Source organism: Lasiosphaeria miniovina, assembly GCF_030549165.1.
Source record: "Lasiosphaeria miniovina strain SMH2392-1A chromosome Unknown B0T26scaffold_5, whole genome shotgun sequence".
Lineage (NCBI taxonomy): Eukaryota > Fungi > Ascomycota > Sordariomycetes > Sordariales > Lasiosphaeriaceae > Lasiosphaeria > Lasiosphaeria miniovina.
The window spans coordinates 4,060,380-4,081,821 of record NW_026848224.1 but is presented as its reverse complement, the minus strand read 5'-3'; the positions used below and the strand labels follow the sequence as shown (position 1 = coordinate 4,081,821).

General features: G+C 51.3%; 5 protein-coding genes across 5 annotated transcripts; 4 read left to right on the top strand and 1 right to left on the bottom strand.

Annotated features, from left to right (window-relative positions):
* Positions 1–6,756: 6,756 nt before the first annotated feature.
* On the top strand, positions 6,757–8,130 carry B0T26DRAFT_753708 (uncharacterized protein; the record flags this gene model as incomplete). The annotated part of the gene is made up of 2 exons (XM_060445734.1): positions 6,757–7,572; positions 7,639–8,130. The coding sequence occupies 2 exons, from the start codon at positions 6,757–6,759 to the stop codon at positions 8,128–8,130; spliced, it is 1,308 nt and encodes a 435-aa protein (XP_060294938.1).
* Positions 8,131–9,410: 1,280 nt separating this feature from the next.
* Positions 9,411–10,546, top strand: B0T26DRAFT_367389 (uncharacterized protein). Its single transcript, XM_060434646.1, has 2 exons — positions 9,411–9,999; positions 10,073–10,546. Exons 1-2 carry the CDS (start codon positions 9,493–9,495, stop codon positions 10,421–10,423), a joined length of 858 nt encoding a protein of 285 aa, XP_060294937.1. The 5' UTR covers positions 9,411–9,492; the 3' UTR covers positions 10,424–10,546.
* Positions 10,547–11,475: 929 nt separating this feature from the next.
* On the top strand, positions 11,476–11,910 carry B0T26DRAFT_626175 (uncharacterized protein; the record flags this gene model as incomplete). The annotated part of the gene is made up of 1 exon (XM_060436183.1): positions 11,476–11,910. A coding segment is annotated over one exon (435 nt), but the record flags the coding sequence as incomplete, so codon positions are not given.
* Positions 11,911–15,187: 3,277 nt separating this feature from the next.
* On the top strand, positions 15,188–15,709 carry B0T26DRAFT_677924 (uncharacterized protein; the record flags this gene model as incomplete). Its single annotated transcript, XM_060440161.1, has 1 exon — positions 15,188–15,709. One exon carries the CDS (start codon positions 15,188–15,190, stop codon positions 15,707–15,709), a length of 522 nt encoding a protein of 173 aa, XP_060294935.1.
* Positions 15,710–19,393: 3,684 nt separating this feature from the next.
* On the bottom strand, positions 19,394–20,432 carry B0T26DRAFT_753705 (uncharacterized protein; the record flags this gene model as incomplete). The annotated part of the gene is made up of 2 exons (XM_060445733.1): positions 19,394–20,196; positions 20,405–20,432. 2 exons carry the CDS (start codon positions 20,430–20,432, stop codon positions 19,394–19,396), a joined length of 831 nt encoding a protein of 276 aa, XP_060294934.1.
* Between the last annotated feature and the right edge of the window lie 1,010 nt (positions 20,433–21,442).

The following is a 21,442-nucleotide window of genomic DNA, read 5'->3' as shown; positions in this document are numbered from 1 at the left end:
GGGTTTTGACGCGACCCCCGCATTTGCCTCCCGATTCCTCCGAGGTAAAGCCTTCAAACTCTGGCCGGCTGTAGAGCTCCCCATGAGATGCTGATAGTAAGCTCTAGGCGCGCGTCCAAGGTTTTGAACACATCAAGCATCCCTCTCGAACGCTTCGAAAGCAAGATGTACGGGCTTATCGATGTCCCAGGTCCACAGCGCCATTGTTGCTAGCACTGCCTTATGTCCATGTGTCCCCACCGAAGCGGAATTCAAGATGCGTCTCCGAGTCAAGGCATTCTAAACAAACCTCGACAAAAATATAATTAAAAGGGAGATGCCCAGCCACAGAACAGCTGTCTCACCTCTGCTACGGAGTTACGAGGTTTTGCAAGACCTTATTGTGATTTGCACGTGCAGTTGACGGAACCGAGAGGATTTGCCAACCCTCCCCACGCTAGCGGAAGAAGCGGGGGCTGCAATTGAGTGGCAGGCAGTCCGCGCACACGATCGCCCACGATCCCGACTCCGTACGCTTGTCCAATGGCACGCATCGCGCAGTAACTCCTTTACCTGGAAACGGGAAGGCGGCCTGGCCGAGGGATGCGAAATTGAACTGGATGAACTGGCGGCGAAATATCACCTCCCCCGCAACGTCTGCAACCTTCTGCAAGGGGTGAGTTTTTCTTCTCCTTCCCCCCTGAATGATCGCCCGGCATGTGACGTCAATTTGTAGGGATAAGGTTACGCGACGGATTCGAGCATTTACCAAAGAACGACTTTCCCCCTTGACATGCTTCAATAATAAGTGAAAGCATACATATGTATCCAATGATTGTTGTTACTTTATTGTGTTGAATTTCCAGGAAGACAGTTTAAAATATGTATAATTGGTATTTTCTTTTTTTCCCATAGTTGCGTATTGACTGTGAGCGTAATTTTAATTCGATAACGATAATGCCGCCTGGAATTGACCCACCTTTCAAGGGGTTGAACCACATTTTTCAGGCCCTGGCTAGCATGCCTCTGTACTTCCTTCATTCTTTATGTTTCCTTCATTCTTGACCTCGGAATGCCCTCATGTTGGGCTGATTACAACAATTTCCTTGCCCTCTCTCAACAAGTATAAGGAAATGTTCTTTTCTGCACATTTAGACCTATTTAACCAGACAATTCAATGCGCTGTCACCTTCGATCACGTGCAACAGATAATGTTGGAATAGCGATACTGGTGACCGCACACTAGCAGGGAGGAAGCAGAGATCGCGCGAGTACGCGCGTGCAAGTAGGCACGTGCGGCGCGCGGACCTCACACACACACACACAAAAACCCCGGTCGCACGCAGAACCTACCTTAGTTCCGCAGAGAGAGGGAGAGAGGAGAGACGCAAGATTACCCCCGGTAGATCTACCAACCCTTCGACCTGTAGGATCCCTACGTAGTTTGAGTACCACGAACAGATAACATCTTCAAGAACAACCCCAATTATCAACAAATTCATTTTCCAACGTAAAAATATGTAAATTTCTACTACACAGTAAAAAGCCATCGGTATTCATAGAGAGGTCAAAATATCCCATGGGGAGGATTAGGAATAGTGGTTTTGGGCCTTTTCACTTGTCTTTCTTAACTTCATCTGTCTGTGGAAGGAGGCAATAATCATGGTCACAAAGGGAACGCATACTTAGCTCTTCTCTCTATATAGAAAAGGTCTAGTTAAATTAGGGGATAGTAAACACATCGCTTAGCTGGAAGGGAGCCGCAAGGAATCCTGTTCGGATATGGAGGAAGCTAAAGGTGTAGTCGAGAAATGCCTCATCAGTGCTGGTGGTGGCGGGGACACAGCAAATGGCAGTTGGGGATGAACGTGGCATACCTCGGACATGGCTCAGAACACTGGCAGCATGAAGAGCCAAGAAAAGAAGCAAGACCTTCCATCCCACATCTCTGAGCTTCGTGAGCAGGTCTGGTTCCATGACGATGAGATGAGAGATAGGAAAGCTCGTTTACCGAATGTACTACTTACTCCCTGACACCCTGAAGTTAATTTTTGACGGAGAATATAAAGCTAAGGAACTGCATTGAGAAATAGATATAGATTGAAGGTATTTACAAAGAAAAGTGTCTAGTTACTTATGCAAAAGAGAGAGTAGGGGGGGCGTGTAGCGGAGGTTGCGACCATATAGCTGCTGTTGCCCAGAGTGCCAGGCAACAGGTATCTTTTTTGTCTGCTGGCGTAACGGTACACTGTTACAGGGGTATCCCATGTAGGGTAAATACGAGCAAGGTAGGGCACTTGCGAGAAGAGGGGCACGTGGCTCAAATGCTCGGGAGCCATACTGCTGCGCCTCGAAAGGGGAATGTTTACTGTGCTACATAATTATACTAAGTATCTTATTGAGTGTATGGTGCTGTTGTTGGGAGAGGTGTGATTTAATACCCCGGGGGGGTTGGGGTTGTGGGGGTGGGAGCATATGTACTGGACTTGGTTAATCTCTTGATTGAAGTTGCCAGGGGAAAATTACCAATGATCACAGTGGTACTGACATTAGACCCCGAGAAACTAGCAGAAATAATATTCCCTTTATCATATATGCTTCGTCCCCACAAACACACTTATTGTCGTTAGCGATCGAAAATAAAGAATCACTTACCTTACCAAATACCTAGACATGCTTGAACCGGCAAAATATGACCTATTCAAGGTTCGTGAGTCAGCTAGTATAACTCATTTTAGTGTTGTTCAACTGTTTAACTGTTTGCTGTACCGCGGCAAATGCCTGTGTTCACTTGTTACTTTGTGCGTGGTGATGGGTATGAGCCATTTCACTTGGGTGATAAATCTAACTATTAAAGGTCCTCCTGGAGCAGAGCTTCCTCGAGCAGATGACATAAAAGAAGGAAATATGGCTCATCTAATTACGGCCATGGACGACTCGATAATCTCGCCTCACCACACAATATCGACCACGCCGGTTTAGGCCGCGTCTAGGACATGCCGCAGTCGTACAATGCCGCTGGTAGCTCGTCTCGTCAGCGCATTACCATTTGTGGAAGTCGAAGCTGTCTGTACACTACATAGCGAGACACGGGCTGGCAATGGCTAGCAAGTGAAGAGCTGTCTGGTTATTTAAGATGCAGCTGAATCATTCGAGATTGACAACCGGCTTCTCTACCGTAGTAAACCTATTATTCAATGAAACCTGCCCCTATAACTACCAGCAGTCGTCGCATCCGAATCCGTATTCTGGAAACGACTGGTTTTGTATGCAGCCAAATAGAGCTTCTAGATTGGTCGCTTTAGTCACCCACGCGAGAAATAGGAGTGTTAGAGCCACCAGGTACTGGTACTGGAAGCAACAGGGCGTAACTGCACGCCGAAAAACTGATGGTTCAAGTGATGATTGTTGATGTGCCTGTAGAAGAAAGAGGTGGCCGTAGGCCACTTATATAGAATCTGGTACCCTGCGCCTCCACCGCCACCTGTGTGGCTGATGTATGCGCCACCACCGCCACCACCGCCACCTCTGTGTGGCTGACTAGCGCGTTATTCCAACAAGGAGAGAAGATCTGCCTAGTCGGATCAAAGTGATCGATATTCTTATTGGCGACATGCTAGAATGGCTGCCAAGCAATAGCTCCAAGGGCATATTCTACCATGCTGACGCCTGGTGTGCTCGATGAGACGACCGACAACTAGCCGCACAGCTCAAAAATATTTCGGTGTGGGGGGTGGGGGGAGGCGGACGCGGAAGCCTACGAGTGATGAGGCTCTGAAAAAAAAGGAACGGACCCGTTAATTGGCTCAGGGTTAGGGCCACGTCAAGAAACAAAGTGGCTCTTGTGGCTGGGCAGCGCTACGGACCCGCTTTATGCACTAATGTCTTTCGTAGACCAATGAGAGTGAGGCAAGAAAGCATTTGAACTCTAATCTGGGGCGTGGGCGCCCATTCGAGTTTGGGCGATAGCGCCCGATTCTACCTTGGAATAAAGTTGCGGAGGAAATTAATATGTAAATAGGTAACTAATCGTTGATATCCGTTAAAACTGGCGGTTTCCATCCCCGCCTTTCAACCTTGACCTTTTAAGACAATAATATGTGAGGCGGAACGGTGCAGGAATGTCTTCGTATCCGCACTGGGAGCACCTGAGAGCCTCAGACCGAAACTTGCTGATCCTTCTGCGGTGGCTTGAGCCCCCAGCCTCAATGAATGAGGACGTGCAGTCTGGGTTGCTGGGCGAGGTGGTAAGACGCACATCTTCCGAGGACACAGCCGGGTTCTGGGCCAATGAAATAGACTCACCCCACTAGTCCGGCACTGAACCCATTCACGGGAACGGGTAGGCTGCAAGGGTGCGCCCGGCATTTGCCTGCCCACGGGTGGAAGGCGACCAGAGCATGAGGCATTGGAGCGATCGGGCGTGTCCAGAGGCGGAACCTTCAGCACTGATCGCATTATAGAAGTAGTGCGAGCATTGGACCGCCGCAATCGATCATTTTCACAACAGCTACTCGTGCTATCTAGGCGACGCCGGCCTTGACTGCTTTGTAATTGAATTGACGGGAGTTAGTTGGAGTCAGGCTGCCAGATGGCTTGATGGAGGGCGGGGGTAAGCTTGCAAGTGTAAGCACCTCCTCAGCTTTGCATCTTATCCTGACAGGGGCAAACCCCATCCCCGCGTCCGTCAACGCGCCGAGAAGTCTAGGCATCTGCCCCCCACAATGAACCTGGTCGCTGGAATAATCTAGTGCAAGGGGGTCAGGTCGCATGATGCTATGCGAAGACTGCCGTGGAGTCTGGACATATATTGAGGGCCGACTCTGCCACTCCCCACTGCCCCTGTGCTCGTGAACAAGCTGGACGAGGGGAGCCCTGCCGTCCCTTCACAGCTTTCCACCTCCTGCCCGGTCATTTCGCCCACACTTACCGCGCTGCAGGGCCCAGGCGTTCTCGTAGAGGCTGAAACCGTCTTGCAAGTATGTCGACTGGGATGGATTCAAGCGCCCGGCACAACTTTCGCCTCAGCCGACGAGCCAAAACAAATGACTCGAGGACCTCCCAGAGGCCGAGCCGCCGAAGTACTCGTACTAGCACCTGGGAGCGACGGAATGACGACTCGGAGCTTTCGCCACAGGTCGTGCAATGTTCATGTTCTGCGTACAACCTTGATTGGGTGGTCCTGGAGGAATGCCTGTTGGGCATCTGGCCAGACCAAGAATTTGAAAAGTGCCTGGTAAGAATGACACACATGGGAGGCCGTTAAAACAAGACAAGCTGAGCCCAACTCCCTGGAACAGGTCAACGACTTCTATGTGTTCAATGCCCCATTTCCAGGGCTTACCGAGGTCAGCCCAACACCCTCCCTCACGCGGAAATGTGTCAGCCAATACGGGCCTGCTAAACAGCGTTGCAATTACATTAGGAAAACGAGAAGAAGATTGCAGAACTGCGCATGAGCAACAGCAGTCCGTCTCTTCCACGGCGGCCCTCTGAATCACCAGAGCCCGAGTCGTCCTCGGGCTCGGGCTCTAACTAGGCGGGGTCCTGAACTGTGTGACGAGGCTCTGGGATCTTTTAATGTAGCGGGACGGATCAGGCACTTGTGCAACATTTGCCTGCAGGTTACTCCGTACAAGCGAAGTAGATTAAAAATGTATAGTACGGTACGGTACTGCATGAACAGAAATTACACATTCATCAGGAGGGAGGCTTGCTACGGTTGCTGTTACGTGTACGTACATGCACTCCCAGCACATTTTGGAGTAACCTGGAACCCTCCTTGCTGCCACAAGACACGATGCAAATTGCCTTCGTGGCCATCGTCGGTCGCGAGCTCTCGCAATGTCCTAACTAGCCAGCCTTGTGGGCTTCCCACTAGGCAGTCTTGCATCGGGTTCTCGGTTTAAAACCCATCCCTTCTCGTGTACGCTGGACCGAAGAGCCTCACCGTTAATTTAGTAGCACCTCAAACTTTGATACTGTACTGCAATGGCAGCTCTAACGCAATACCCGACACCATCGTCCAATTTGATTTCACCGCACGTCTCTGCGCAGGCTCCTGCCGCTACAACTCAATCGCCAGCACCATCACCAGCACCAGTTCCAGCACCAGCTCCAGCACCAGCTCCAGCACCAGCTCCAGCACCAGCTCCAGCACCAGTTCCAGCACCAGCTCCAGGCACAGCGCGTGTTCCAATGCACGCTCCGAATGCAGCGTCAACTACGGTGCCAAACCCCAACACACCACCTCTCCCCTTGCCAGCCGCATTGAGTCGGTCGCTTGAGCAATGGGCACGGTATCCGAGGAACCTCGTCCCAAGCACAACCGGCATCAGTCCCAGCGCCCTTGAGACATATCGAGAAAAACTCGAAACGGTCAAGTCCGATCTGTTCGTTGGGTCCGAAAAAGATGTCGAAGTTTGTTTTCGAGATCTCGGAACGAATAGTAATTCATGTCTGCCCGTAATTGAGGCAGTAGTTTTGCTGACGATTCAAACTGAAGCAGTGAAGAAGCGCAACGTGCATGATGGAAAGGGTCTGAACAACTGGCTCGGGGTCACAAAAAAGCCCCACCCAACAGATCCCCAACGAGATATCATCACGGCATCGAAGGAGGACCCAAAATCCCGTTTCATGTGAGATACGCACTCCATTTTAGAACATTGTACGAGGTGGGGGTTGTATTTTATTTTATTTCCCCCACGGCTGACAGAATATATTTCTAGATATATGCACGGGGTAGATTCGCGGGCGCGACTCCGCATCCAACAGCCCATGCTCGCCCTGCTCTTCTCATACCACCAGGTCATGCCCGACTATCTCGATTTCCTGGCCTCTTTCGGCTTCCAAAGCACGGCGCGAGACGTCCGGCACAGCGCATTCCGGCGACAGATGTCTCTTAAGCAGTCAGCGGTGGTCCTCACGGGCAACGGCCTGGGGAGATCCGGACATCAGTACCAGGTTGCGTACAACTTGAAGGGCGTAACGCAAAAGGGAGAGGAAGTGTGGTCGATAAGGAACGCCGCCTTCTACCATCAGTACGACGTGGGCACGAACCGTGCTCTGTGGATCGTCACCAAAGGCGGGACGGACATTTATGAGAGCTACAAGGAGCTGACTGGTTCGGATGGCCGACCGGAAGACAAGACGTTCACCTCGGCGGAAGATTGCTTCGCGGCTAGTCTCTCACCACACCTCTTGTTTTGTCGCTGGTCGACCGAAGACTGGCGAGGGTACATCAGAGTATTGGAAGAAAAGGTGGACAAGGAGAGCAAGATGGCAGTGATTGGCCTACGTGAACATGGCCATCATGCGAAGCGATACCGACCCAGCGACATTCAACTGATGCAAGCGCTGGAGGAGAAAGCTAGCGAGGCGGCTGTGGTTCTCGAGGGGAACGTCGATATCATGACATCACTGCGGCAGTTCTACGAGGGCCTGGCCAAGGACGACAGGTTTCCGTGTCGCAACTCCTGCGCGGGCGAGTTAACCGACTTTGTGAACCAGCTCGACGCAATGATAGGCGACCTGAAGAACAACAGCGGGAGGGCCAGGGCTCTGGTGAAGACCACAGCAGACAGAAAAGAGCTGGTAAGGACTTGGGAACGACGAGGCGTAAACGAGCGATTGCTGACATTTCCCTCTTTTCGGTGGCAGATTATACAATACCGCGGCGAAGAATCGGCGGAGCGGATGCACAGGCTCAACAAGAACATGGAGGAGGAGACGATTGTGGTCCGCATCATTACGCTCGTGACGCTGATTTACCTGCCCGCCACATTTGTGTCCACCTTTTTCAGCACCGACATCATCAAGTACCAGGATGACCAGTATCCCAACGGCAGGTTCTCCAACACGGCCATGTACCGCTGGCTCCAGGTCACGCTGCCTCTGACCTTCCTGACCTTGCTTGCGGCGTGGGTGGGTAAGATGTATGCATCAAAGAAGGCCGATGAGGCAATCCTCGATGGCGGCATAGAGGTGCCCCCACTGGTGGAGCGACTTCAGGTGGGATACTGGTTGCAACGGGTGCAGTCCCGATGGAAATGGCCCGTGCGGCAGTCGCCAGCAATGCCGCTGTTACCACTGAGCAAGCGGACAACGCAAGCGCAGCCAGTGAATGGGGTCACTGGACAACAACTTCCGTAATTACCTTACCTCCCTAGGCAGAGCGTAATTTCCAATTAATTCCAGCGTTCTGTAGTGTAGTCTATGTTGTGCACCTAGAACGCACGAATCGACAGTCTCCAGGGCAAATCGACAGCCTTCAGAGCAAACCGCGCATGGCTGTCTTCATGCAACTGTGCGTTCTAGCTTCTTTGATGCCTTTTGCGAAATTGACTACGGATACTCACGTTCGAACAAAGGACCTGAGACCTTACTCCACTGACAGGGCTACTCGAAAGCCGGGTAGCCTATCCCACCGTCCGTTCCTCCACTATCCTAGCGCTTTGCGGGAGTTCTGCGACGGGTCGACTCGGCGAGATGGGATGGAATGGGTCCTGGACCCAAGTGCTAGAGCCAACTGACCGACAGAGGAGAGCATGGCAGGTACATAGGATACTACATGACATACATACAGTACCATACATATTGTATGTAATGGACGTACTGTAGCCCAGAAATATCGGGCCCCGCCCCAAGGTACCTATGTATACTGCCGCTAGGTAGCAAGTACATTACCACGTAGCCGAAGGTCTCAACACGAACGAAAAGCGGTATTATGGAATGGAATGGTATTCTGCACCCAATCCATTCAATCCGTCGAACGAGGACGGTCCCGCCTTGGCGTCCATTGCCAATCAAGAACAAGCGGATGCAAAACCATCGCGAACCTTTCCAACGACATTGCTAGGAGTGGACTCGAATAAAATTACATCATAGAAACGTCGATAACTGAACACTGACCACGCTGGATCGTGGTGTTTGTACCTCGTATCTACCCCCCCAGATCGAAGTAGGAGAGGTAGTGCGAGGCAACCAACCCATAGTGGCGGCAATCGAACCGCGCACTTATGTGTACATCATCGAACATGTTGCAGTTCTTCAGCCCTCGCACACACGCGCAGCCTCGTCCTGGACCGTCACGCTCCCTACCTACCTCCATACCTACCTATCTAGGGGAAAAAACTGGCGACCGACGATGCTTTTCTCCTTAACACCCCTCGATTATTTTTCTTCCATCGCACCTCCAAAAAGGCGCCACTTGGCCCGCAGATTGACGATCGCAACGACCATCCATCCCGAGCTAAGGTACCTCACTACCTGTACATACCGCCAAGCTCTGGCCTTAAGGTACCCGTCGCACGTCCCCCAACCTATCGATAGCTACCCCCGGTGCTCGCTGTGTCTCGTCGGACGCGCTAGCGACGTTAGAGCCACGCGACAATGTCCCCGAGTTCCCGCGACAATGCCCTAAGGGCCGAATTCGACGCGAAGCTCGAAAGTTGTAAACGGAAAAATTATAAGGGGCTCGAATTCTACCACCCCATTGACGACATCAAGCGCTGGATGAGCGCTGTCAAGGACGGAGAGAAATCGTCCAATACCGCCAGGCTGCTAGAGATGGTTGACGACCCCTCCATTTTCTCCCCTACCAGCCCTGACCAAATCAATAATGCCCTGATCGTCTTCGCCATTCTCCTCCGACTCAATTGTGGTAACTTGATCCACACCTTCAAGCAATACATTCGGGACGATTTCCTTGACAGCGACCTGTCCCCTTACATTCTGAACGCGCTGAAATCCTCCGGCCTCCAGTTTCCATCTGATATTCTCGTTCAGTTCGACAAGGAGAAATGGGCATTCTGCCCCGCCAAGATAGAAGACATGCACGATCAGACGAAAGCACTCGACCAAGACACTGCCCGCTGGATACTACCTTTCTGCAAGAGAAATAACATTGGTAAAGGCGGCACCGCTGTCGTTGACGAAGTGTTGATCCAGGAGGATCTCGTCCCCGACACCTTCAAGGACATGCTGAGAGGCTGCAAATACGAGGACAAGGTATTTGGCTGGGTATGTGCAACGCATTGCCCGCTGCGTGTTCGCGATGAACCTCGACGACGCTAATGTGCAGGTGCGCCCGCAGTGCTACCAACTTGCCATCAAGTCTTTCCAGCAGGAAGCCCAAGATGTCTTCAAAACCGAAATAACAAACTTTATGGGCATCAAGAGCTTGCCAGGAGTGGTACAATACATTGGCTGCTTCAAACTCAAAGAGCCAAACGCCCAGGGCGTTCTCCGAACCACTTCCAACATTCTGCTCGAGTATGGCGAGCTCGACCTCGATGAATACCTTGCAATACAATACCCCCCAATCCTGAACTCGGAGATAATAAACTTTTGGGAAAACATCTTCCAGGTCGCCATGACACTGGCAAAACTCCACAACTTCGAGTACCAGCGTCACGACGGAAGCACAACGACCTTTGACGGGTAAGGTCTATGACACTCTCCCCCTGTACTTCAATTCTCCGACCCTGATACCGACCTCTGTAGGTGGCACGGAGACGTCAAGCCAAGCAATATTCTTTTTGTTCAGGGCAAATGCAAGCTTGCCGACTTTGGCTTTGCCAAGTTTGAGCCAACCCGAGGGGCAGTGCCAACGGCGGAGCTCTTGGGTGTAACCCACACCTATGGTAAGTTCCCAAGGGTTTTATCTTGACCACCGACCTGGGCTGACCGGTTACAGGAGCTCCGGAATGCGATCCGGGACGTCTAAGGAGGCAAACCATTACCATGCATACACAAAAGATCGATACATGGTCCTTTGGGTGTGTTCTTTCGAGTATTGCAACCTGGGTCGTTCTCGGCTCTAATGCCTACGAATACCAATACCAGGCTGTACGCAAGCTGGCCATTGACGAGATCATCGAAAAACATAATTCGAACCCAGGGGAATTGATACCGTTTGCAAACGATGGTTTTCATGATGGACGTGAAGTGCTGGACGCTGTAAAGTCGTGGCACAAGTACCTTCTTAACTCGATGAGAAGGTCGGACACCATCACCGCCGATGTCCTCAAGCTCGTCGAAGAAAATATGCTCAAATCTAATCCCACTGAGCGATATTCGTCCGGGAAAGTAGCCAGGGAACTTCGGAGGATCGTTTCGGAGGCCAGAGAGCGATACAACTTTGCCCTGAAGGACCATGAGGTGCCTGCTATTCCCGCGTCGATGCTCAAGTCCTTGCTTGCAGTGGATAGTGTGGCACCGCCAGATGTCCGCCTGGAAGCAAAGCCGACCGAACACTCCCGTGATCGCCGAGTCACAGTTTTGGAGCGGCCAAGTCGCACTATCACAACTCGTGTCAAAAAGTCAGAACGCATTGGGGAGATGGTCGTACAGGCCAAGGTTGTTGGACGCAAGGAGGTGCTGCAGAATGCCCTCAGAGAGCAAAATGAGCCATACACGGAGTTGGCCGTCATCTTTGAGAGCCCCAAACACCAGCCCACCAATCTTGCACCTGTGCGAGAAGCTTTGGATCTTGAAGCCTCCACAGCCCAAGAACTCGACGCCGCAGAAGAAACAGCCGTTGCCGAACCTCCCAAGCCAACACAAAACGTGCCAACACAAAACATGCCAACACAACACGTGCCAACACAAAACGTGCCAACACAACACGTGCCAACACAAAACATGCCAACACAACACGAGCCAACACAAAACGTGCCAACACAACACGTGCCAACACAAAACGTGCCAACACAAAACGTGCCAACACAAAACGTGTCAACACAAAACGTGCCAACACAAAACGTGCCAACACAAAACGTGCCAATACAAAGCCTTGCAGCAAATCGAGCCGCCCAAGCCGCCGTCTACACATCCCCCCAGCATGCTCCCGATTACCGAGTCCACAATACAGTTCCGGAAACGGAAATCTCTCACCCACAAATCAATCCCAGACAGTCGTTCACCAGTCCAGAACGCTTGATGCTACAGACAAAGTCAACTCTATCGCCTAGAGCCGAGTTTGATTCATATCCTATCGGCAGGCTACACCGCGACCTCCGGAAGGCCTGGGACTCGGAAAGAAACATCTTCACTGTACTAAGAAACAAAATCACGGCCGACAAGGCGCTCAGGGACTTCATCCAAGATCGAGATATTGTAGGCATACCCCGTTATAAGCACCGAGGCCCGCAGGTCAAATCTCCTGCTAACTATAACTACAGAAATTCGTCGTGGACAATGGCTGGAGCATGCGACCGCACTGGTCCAACGCCACAAGGGTTTTGGAAACCTTGGCTATGAAGCTCGGTCCTTTGGACGAGAACGGATTGGATTTGCTTTTCACCATCGGGCATGATCATAACAAGAACAACATCAAGGGGTTTGACATACCCACCACTTTCCGTGGCGCCATGGTGGAGGCCCGAGCCCCTTCCAACCGCCAAGCCCTGTATCAGACGTCCATGGCCGAGGTCCTTTCAAATTTGCTCAACGAATATCGCCAAGACATGTCAAAAAAGCTCACAATCATCATCCTCACCAACGGCGAGTGGGAACGGAGCGCACCAGACGATGTCGAGAACATTATTGCGACCGCCATCAAAGACATGTGGGCGGTGAAACCGAACTTCCCGGTCGAGCGTTGGTGCACCATCCAGTTTGTGTCCTTTGGCGACAAGCCCGAGGCACTGAAGAGGTTAAAGGACCTCGACGACACGCTCGGCCAGCGCTTCAAAATTCCGTAAGCCGAGCAACACACGTGTCCAGACCGTCCACGGCCGGTTGCTGACGCATATTAATGAATAGGGATGTCATCGACACCGAATCGTGGAAGGGCAGCCCCGACCAGATGCTGCTGGGCAGTATCAAGGCTTCCATGGACGAACTCAATTCCCCCGACAAGGAGACGCCTAGTTCCGGAGAGCCCGTGGTCGAGTATTTGTCCCGGCCAGAGAGCCCTTCGCCGCGGCCGTCGAGCCATAATCCTTCAAAATCCAGCTCGTCACTGATCAGAGGAATCAAGAAGTTGAAAAACAGGCTGCACTCGCAAGCAAATGACGATTGAAAATGATACCGCTGTTGAACTGCTTTTGCTATAAGGTGGGTGAGGGTCGGGCCAGAGGTGGAAAAGCGTTGACTACTTAGGTATGGTGTAGAAAAGCGGGTGTAAAATGAGCAGAGCCATGTTTGTTTTTCCTTTCTTTCTTTTTGGATAAATAGTCGCGTCTCTGTTTCTTTCTGTTGTATATAAATCGTATCAGGTTGGACGATGATATTGGGAAACGTAGTTTATTGGATATGGATTCGAGGATAAGGCAACAGGTATCTGTACACCAGCTCGGGATAGGCCACGTGGGCGGCAACCAGGTTCGCCCAGCCTGGCCTCATACACTTAGTTCTTAACTACATGAAAATATGTTTCTTCATGGGAACCTGGAGGGTCTTGTGCAACAATCCGGGTCACTCTGCAATTCTTTGACGCTAGACGCTAAAGGCACGGTTTGTCGAGAATCCAGACCCTAAAATAGAAATAGTCCTTGAAACATTGCTCGTGGCATGTGTTATTTGGACTGTTCGAGGCTGACCCGGTGCTTCTTTTCAACACCATGAAACGGGCGAGGCTGCCGGCGACCAACGGTGTTATGTAGGGGTCCGAAACCAATCGAACGCAAACTAAACGTAGAGATCCGGGCCGTGGTCGGCACAGACCGAGTTGCGAGCCGCAGGGCGTGTGCCGCTCTGTGCTTGTTTCGAGCCTAGGTCTGCAAGCCTCTGCGACCGGAAAATCCGGGGGAAAAAAAGCCAACTATGATCTTGAGCCTCACACGCATCAAAACCATCCCCTTTTTCAACCATCCAAATCTTCGATATAGCCATCCTCCATAGCGGCTATTCGGGCTGATAGGCTGGTATAAGGAAGATAGAGAAGAGATTCTCGGCCTAGAAAGGGAGGTCTTTACGTTGACCCCAAAATTTAAGTTAGAAAAGTAAATAAAAGGGGCCATAAATAACTCAACGCGTTTTATGATAGTTAGACATACTCTTGAAGTTTGAATAAGCCGGAATAACTTCATTCAGATTTCAAATTTGCATCTACGTGCATACACGTGCTAATTGTTTTGGTAACCTCTTAATTTTCTTTAAAAAGGTGCCGTTTCCTCTCGGATTATCCGGTCGCACCTCTGGGCGGTGGCCTACATTTGGGATGCCTAATGTGGTGCCTCAGGTTTCATGCGGCCCGAATCCTATAGCCTAGGGTTTCGGAAATGGGAGCTGTATTAAAGTAGTTCCCTGGTGCCTTACCTATATATGGATGTTCATCCCCAACAATTCCAGCAACTCCAACCCCGATTATCCGACTTAGAACCCGAATCACAATTCTTATCATAGTCCCGATCCTACGAATCATCCTGGTTGGGCCATTTTATCTGCCTGAGCGCCATCAGCTGGCGGAAATGTCTACGATACCACTACCCCTGTCAGCATCGTCCGCAAATCCGCGAGCATCAGCTAATACAAATCCACCAGCAGGCACAGATCTCCCAGACCGCGACCTCGTGTTTCAAGCGACGCAGCTTTTTATCAAGAGTGACCCACAAGCTAACGACAAGACTGTGAAACTCACGTTTGGCCAATGCCTCGACAACATTCCGGCCCAAGCAACTTGTCCCAATACTGCAAGCAGCAAGGAGGGGGTTCAACAAAGATAATTATAGTGTCCCCGACTATGACATATTTGAACCACTCAGTGGGAAGGACAGTGGAGTGTTCAATCTGCAAAGCCGAATAGATTTTCATAACCTTATCTGCTTACATTTTACTGCTGGTTCCCGTCGAGAAGATAAGCTCATCTACTTTCAAAGCAAGATATGGCAAGGCGAGTTCCACCTTGACGGTATTCCCACCCAAAGTCTCTTGGCTGGGGAGCAAGGTTCTGTGCGAGAGGATATTCGGAAAAACAAGGCCATACTTTCCACCTAAAGTCTCTTAAGACTTATATCCCGTCGCCCCACACCCCATAGTCGGAAAGCGACAACGATCTACCAAATATATACTAAAGCCTACTCTTCCACCCTCTTCTCGTTTTCCCAAACCCGTCCCAAGTTTTCCTTTCTCCTTCTATCCTCAGCAGACATCAATCCGTACCATCCATCCTTAGCAGAGAAAATCTCCGACATCATCCGTACCATCTATCCTCAGCAGTGACACCGACATCATCCGCACCGCCTCTTTCATCTCCCGATTAGAGATGAATCGGCCAGAGACACAAGTCCCAGATGGCCGGCGTCCCCAGGCAGCAGGAGCGAGGCTGGTTATTATCGATCTGACCGGAGACTCAGACGGCTCAGACGCCAGCCCTCCTCCTCCTCGTCGCGCCGCAGCCAAAATCGAATCGGACGATTCAGACGCCAGTCCTAGCCCTCCTCCTCGCGCCGCAGCAGCCTACTTCGACCTGACATTAGACGACGACGGCAATAATATTGTCAACCCTCCCCAGCCGCCCATGATTGTCAACCCGGAGCCAGCCCACGTCCCGCGGCCCCCTGCCCGCGCCCGCAAGGCCTACAATCGTGGCAGGGGAGAGGAACTTGAGTATTTATGCTCGGGCTGCAACGAGGAGCTAGGGTACGAGTTTTCAGAAGAAGAGGACGAAAGGTACGACCGCGGAGAGGGGCCGCCGCTGCCGGATATGGATCGCCATCTCTTCGCGCCCATCGAGTGTGGCCACGTAGGCTCTCCCTATACCTATACCGTTGCCTCTGATACGTGATAGCCAACAATACAATCTCGCACATAGGTATACTGCAAGGATTGCGTCGTGAACCGCAAGCCGGCGGCCGACAATAATATCCAGACAAGCTTCCGCTCGTCGCCGCTATACCCTAATAAAATGAGTAGGTCTTTAGGCACTGTTAAATCCGTTCTTTACACTGTAATCTCCTATACATAACCCTAACCCTGCTCACCAACCCCGCCCACCAGTATATCTGCGATTCTGCTAGGCAGTAATTTACTACTTTTTACCATAACGTAGCCCGGCCCTACTCTTTCCACCGTAACCGACCTTCTACAAACTACCTTATACAACCACTAATATATCGTCGTATAAGTGAAGGCAGGTACGCCTGATTAAGGTGGTCACGATGAAGGTACTGAAGGGCGTGAGTAATGACTGGTATTTTCGTGGGCGGTGAGCTGTAAAGCTTGGCAGCCTATGTACCTATGGTGTAAGGAACGAATTTAACGGTGCCTGAAGACCTGCTCTATATTTATTACCCTATCGTACAGCTCCACCGTCGACGAGCCGTGAGACAACGGCGTGGGGGAACTAAGCCCATAAACCGGGAAATAAGTTAGGTGGGGGAGTAAGCGAACGCCACTGATCCAGAACATTCTAGATAAGCGAGGAACACAACCAACCCTCTTATATAAAAAGCCCATAACTCAACCAATTCTTTTCCAATTCTCTTCATCTTCAATTCGTTTTATTCTTCTCTTGACAATGGTTTCATATACAGAAGAAGACCTCCGCAAGGCTTGCGAGGAAGCCGTCAGAACACATCGATTACGCAAAGTCGCGCGAAAATGGAACGTTCCACCCTCCACCCTTTATGGCCGTCTACATGGCTCCCTACCTCGAAATGTTGCTCATCAAGATGAGCAAAGGCTTACACAGACCCAAGAGGATCGTTTAGTCGAATGGATTCTTCTTCAACAAGATTTAGGATTGCCCCCTACACATGCACAGATCAGGGAGCATGCACGCCGTATTCTAGCTGAAAGGGGGGACTCCTTACCACTTGGAAAGGGGTGGTGCCGTGCCTTTCTTAACCGCAATCGAATTTTGAAAACTCAGAGGGCCAAGAGAGTCGATTCGGTCCGCGTCAACTGCGCTACAGAGTCAACAATTCGACCTTGGTTCAACCATTTCCAAACACCAGCTATCAAGGCGATTAAGCCAGAGAATCGCTGGAACAAGGACGAATCTGGTATTATGGAAGGCAGAGGAACCAACGGCCTTGTCATTGGAAGCCGTGCCTTTAAGGCGCTTCAAAAAAAACAGCCTGGAACCCGCACTTGGACCACTTTTGTCGAATGCATCTCAGCAGCTGGCCGTTGCCTTCCTCCTTTGGTCATTTTTAAGGGGAAAAGCGTTCAACAACAAAGGTTTCCTTTGGATATGAAGCCATTTCAGGATTGGTTCTTTACAGCAACTGAGAAAGGATGGACTACCGATGAGACAAGCCTCAAATGGTTAAAAAATGTGTTCATTCCTCTCACCAAGCCAGCAAACTCCTCTGAGAAACGACTCCTTATTATTGATGGCCATGGCAGCCACACAACTGCCGATTATATGTGGGAGGCATTCACAAACAATATTCACATTATTTATCTGCCTCCCCATACTTCCCATGTCCTCCAACCCCTAGATTTGGCCATATTTGGCCCCCTAAAACGACTTTATCGCAGACGGCTTGAGGACCTTCTTGCTAACGCCTTTGACGACTCTTCTGTAGCCGGAAAACGTGCGTTTCTGGAATGCTACCAGATTTCACGCACAGAGGCAATTACTAAGAGTAATGCTAAGTCAGGATGGAAGGCATCAGGCCTTTGGCCCTTGAATGTCAACAAACCGCTAAGAAGCCCACTCCTCCTCAAGATTTCTAATACTTCACGCCCCTTAAGAACTACTATAGTTACCCCAGAGGTTCGCACACTCCGTATGCTAATCCTGGAGGATTATGGAGACGATCGGGTGCAGTGGAGGACTCCTAGAAAGGCACGTGATTACGTTGAGCAGGCAAAGAAGTTCGCACGCATCATCAAAGCAATGCCAGCGGATAAGCTCTTCCTCAGAAAGATTGGTAAGGCTTTGGATGAACAGGCCTTTGAACTGGCTATTAGGAAGCGAAAGATTGAAGGTCTAGAACACACTCTCGAATCAATAAGAGCCAGAAAGAAGAAGAAGGTTGAAGAAGATCCAAATACCACCTTTGCGAATATTCAGACTATTCGTGAGGCCCAGAGAGCTGTAGGGCGTGCAGCAGAGGTTTTAGAAGATGCGGAAGAAGCGGATGATTCAGAGGATATCAAAGATTGTATTGAAGTTTTGTAAATAAAAAGATCACCCTTTCTTTTGTTGGAGGGTTAGTTGGGACTCCTGCTTATACAGAATGTTCTAAATCAGTGGTGTTCGCTTACCCCCCCACCTAACTTACGGCTCAGTCCCGCCCCGATCAGCTCAAACTGATCATAAGCGCCGCGCAAAAAGCATGGTCAAACCTAGTCAACTGTCTAAATACCGCGAATCTGGGCCAAACCGGGCATGATGGTTTTCTTGCACGTGATCGTAGTTGACAGCGCATTGAATTGTCTGAATTTTCTGTCTGAAAAAGGTCTAGAGATACAGGAAAAGAAGCCCCTATTTATACCCAAAAAGTAAACAAAGGAAATCTCGTGACACTAGGAAGCGAGCGTCATAGAGGGCCTTTTAAGGTTCAACTCGGTTATGGCTCGGATATGGCTCAAATCTTAGGTGACAGGTTTTTTACGATATCCTTGAAGACTTATCACGAATAACCCTGGACAACGACGTTGAGGCCAGTCAACACGAACCCAATCCACACCAAGAGCTGTTGGATGTCTTGGGCGCGGCGGTGCAAAGTATTCTTCTCGTTTTCAATGAGACGGCGGCCAACCTATGACCGGATTTATTCTTGATTTTCGCCTTCAAGTATAACGTCAATAACAAATATCAATTTCTTAGGATGGATGTGGTACCTGATACGACTGGGCAACGCTACTACTTCTTGTTCCCCAAGGGCAACTATTAAGCCGCCTTCTTGCTTGGGTTCCCGATCAGTCTGGCTCGGATCCCGGACGACCCCATCACCTTAGCCGACGTGTTGGACTTGGTGTTTGGAACTCACCCGGTCCTGGATCGCCATAAAGACATGGAATTCAACCTGGCCCGCTTCGAGTTCACTATGGATAGTGATGCACAGGGCAAAACTGGCGGGGCCCGCGAGTGGCTGTAAGTCGGGTTGCAGTATCCAACAAACCCTGCCCCTCCGCAGAGAACATACAAGGACCAATAGAATAACCCTTTGGTAGCATCCAAGTAATAATCCACCTCGAGACCGCGGGTCTCGTGGAATGTTCACCGGGAAAATTCATTGGGCACTATAAGAAGAGGAGGATCGAATCATTAGGCACTAAAGTAATGGAGCCTGTGGGGATAGAAAATTCAACATTGAGTATTGACCGAGCTCTTATCTATTCCCCTCGACAAACACCTTCCTGTTTGACCTTTCTGCATCGACTCGTCATAATTCAGTTTTGTTGTGCCCTTACAATTCCTTTGTCACCTAAAGATATAGCATTGAAAATTCCGTTCTAGAAACGCCCGACACGAGGCATTAAATGCAGATTTTCCACTCTCCCCCGATAAAGCTCACCTCCCGCAGTTCGGAGTCTGGCACACGGTAGCCTCATGGATATACCGAATCTTGCCCTGCACGACCCTGACAAAGTTGCTGCTGGGCGTCGAGAAGTTAGCCGCGCGCGTCGACTCGAGCCAGGGGAAGCCGTTGAAGACGTCGACAGCGCCGAGCTCCTCGTCAACAACATAGCGTCGGTGGCCGACAGCGAGCGGGACGGGGAAGGCGCCCATGGCGCAAGTGTTGGCGGCCTGGTCCTTCGCGCCCGAGTAGTAGCTCCCGCCCTCGAGTCGCGCGCACGGCGTGCCTAGCGGCACTGGCAGATCCGGGTTCCCCCACTGGTCGAGGTACGCGTCGGCCGCCGCCTGGATCACGGCCCGAGTATCGCGCTGCGCCGTCGGGATCTCGTCCCATGTTTCCTGCCGCGTCCAGCTCAGCCCCGCAGTGGCGTTGAACGCCCAGTCGCCGGCGTCCGTGACTACGGACTCGATGGCCGTGATGACGAGCGGTGTGGCGGCGCTGAACAGCAGCCGCGTGTGGATGATGTACGGGTGCGGCGACGTCGCGGAAGTGATCTCGGTGAAGGACGCGCACTCGGTCGTGTCGTAGATGCTGCGGCTGAAGTCGATCGTCAGGGCCTGGGCCAGGACGCCAGCGGCGATGGATACGGGCGTGTCGTTCTCGGCGTAGCTGGTGTTGCTGGCCAGCGTGCCGGCCAGCAGCGACGGCTGCCCCGCGGCCTGCGCCTTAAGGTACGTCGCCGTCGCGTCTTGCAGCACCGCCCGCGTGCATGCTGCCGAGGCGCCGGCGGCGAGGCCTGCCCATGTGAGCAAGAGAGAATACATGGAGGTCTTTGTTCGAAGATGAAGGTGTTTCGCGAAGACTAGGGTGTTGCTCTACAGTCTCGCTACGTATCAGCGATAACGACCTTCTATAGGTGTCTATTTTAAAGGAATCGAGGCGGGAATGGAGGGTCTCCCGCACCGGGCGGCCCCTTTCAGGGCTATATTCCCGGGTGAACTGACTATAGCTGTCCAAGAGCGTGTCGGTCATTGCGTCGGTGTCTCGGTTGGAAAAGGTTTAGCCGTCATCTCTCAGCCGCGCCAAGTTCTTGGGCCGAGAGGGGGGAATCAGGTTCGTCCGGTACTTGGAGCTTTGACAGGTAACTAGGTGCGTGGCGGACTGTTGCCATTTTTGTTAGCTGGCTACCTATGCGCAGCGCTGACACACTTCTTGTCAGCCCAATTTGGACCCAGGAACGGGGCTCGGCCGATCATCCAACCGATCATCCAACCGATCATCCAGCCGACCACATATAAACAGGGCAAGAAATTCCGGATCCAGGAATTACGAGTAGGAGTTGTGGAGTATCCCAAGGTTTGTTGCCGAAACTTGCAGATGGCCTAAAGACTTCACCGGGGGTCCGTACCAGCAAAAATCTCGATCCAGGGCCGAGCCGCAAAGCACGGTACCTGACCCGCCAACCCGGCGGGCGGATAGCGGAATTGGAGTGGGAGAAGAGGTGCCTCGTTGTTCTCGGGGGTTTCAAGCCACTAGTCGAGCTTGGGATCTCATTGACAGGCCGAGTCCCGACAGAAGTGACTATCAGCAGCGCATAATATTTATCCCTAACAAAGAAGAACATGTTAATTAACAGACTAGCCAATAATCACCTATTTTTAGAGAGAGGGTGGGTAGCTTTTGTTCCCATATTTACAGTTTCTGGTTGCCCGGGCGTCGTTGACGAGCAGCTCGGTCATCTCCCACCGGCTTGGTTTTTCGTCATTCTCCCCTGAAATCAATCTTCTCCAATTGAAACCTCGCTTTCCTACATGATATTAATCCCAAATGCTAGTCCATGGCCCAGCGAAAGGTTCAAGCGTATGCCCCTGGGACGACGAAAAAAGCTTCTGGGGAGGCTGCTTTTCTTTCCATTGCCATTGTTCGCCCTTAATGTCTGGTGGTACTGGCTGGGAGGGCGTCTCGTTTGGTCGGGCAGGTGACTCGTGACTGATCAGCGATTTCGAGAGTTGAATTGTGATAGAAAGAGACGTAGAGTTTTC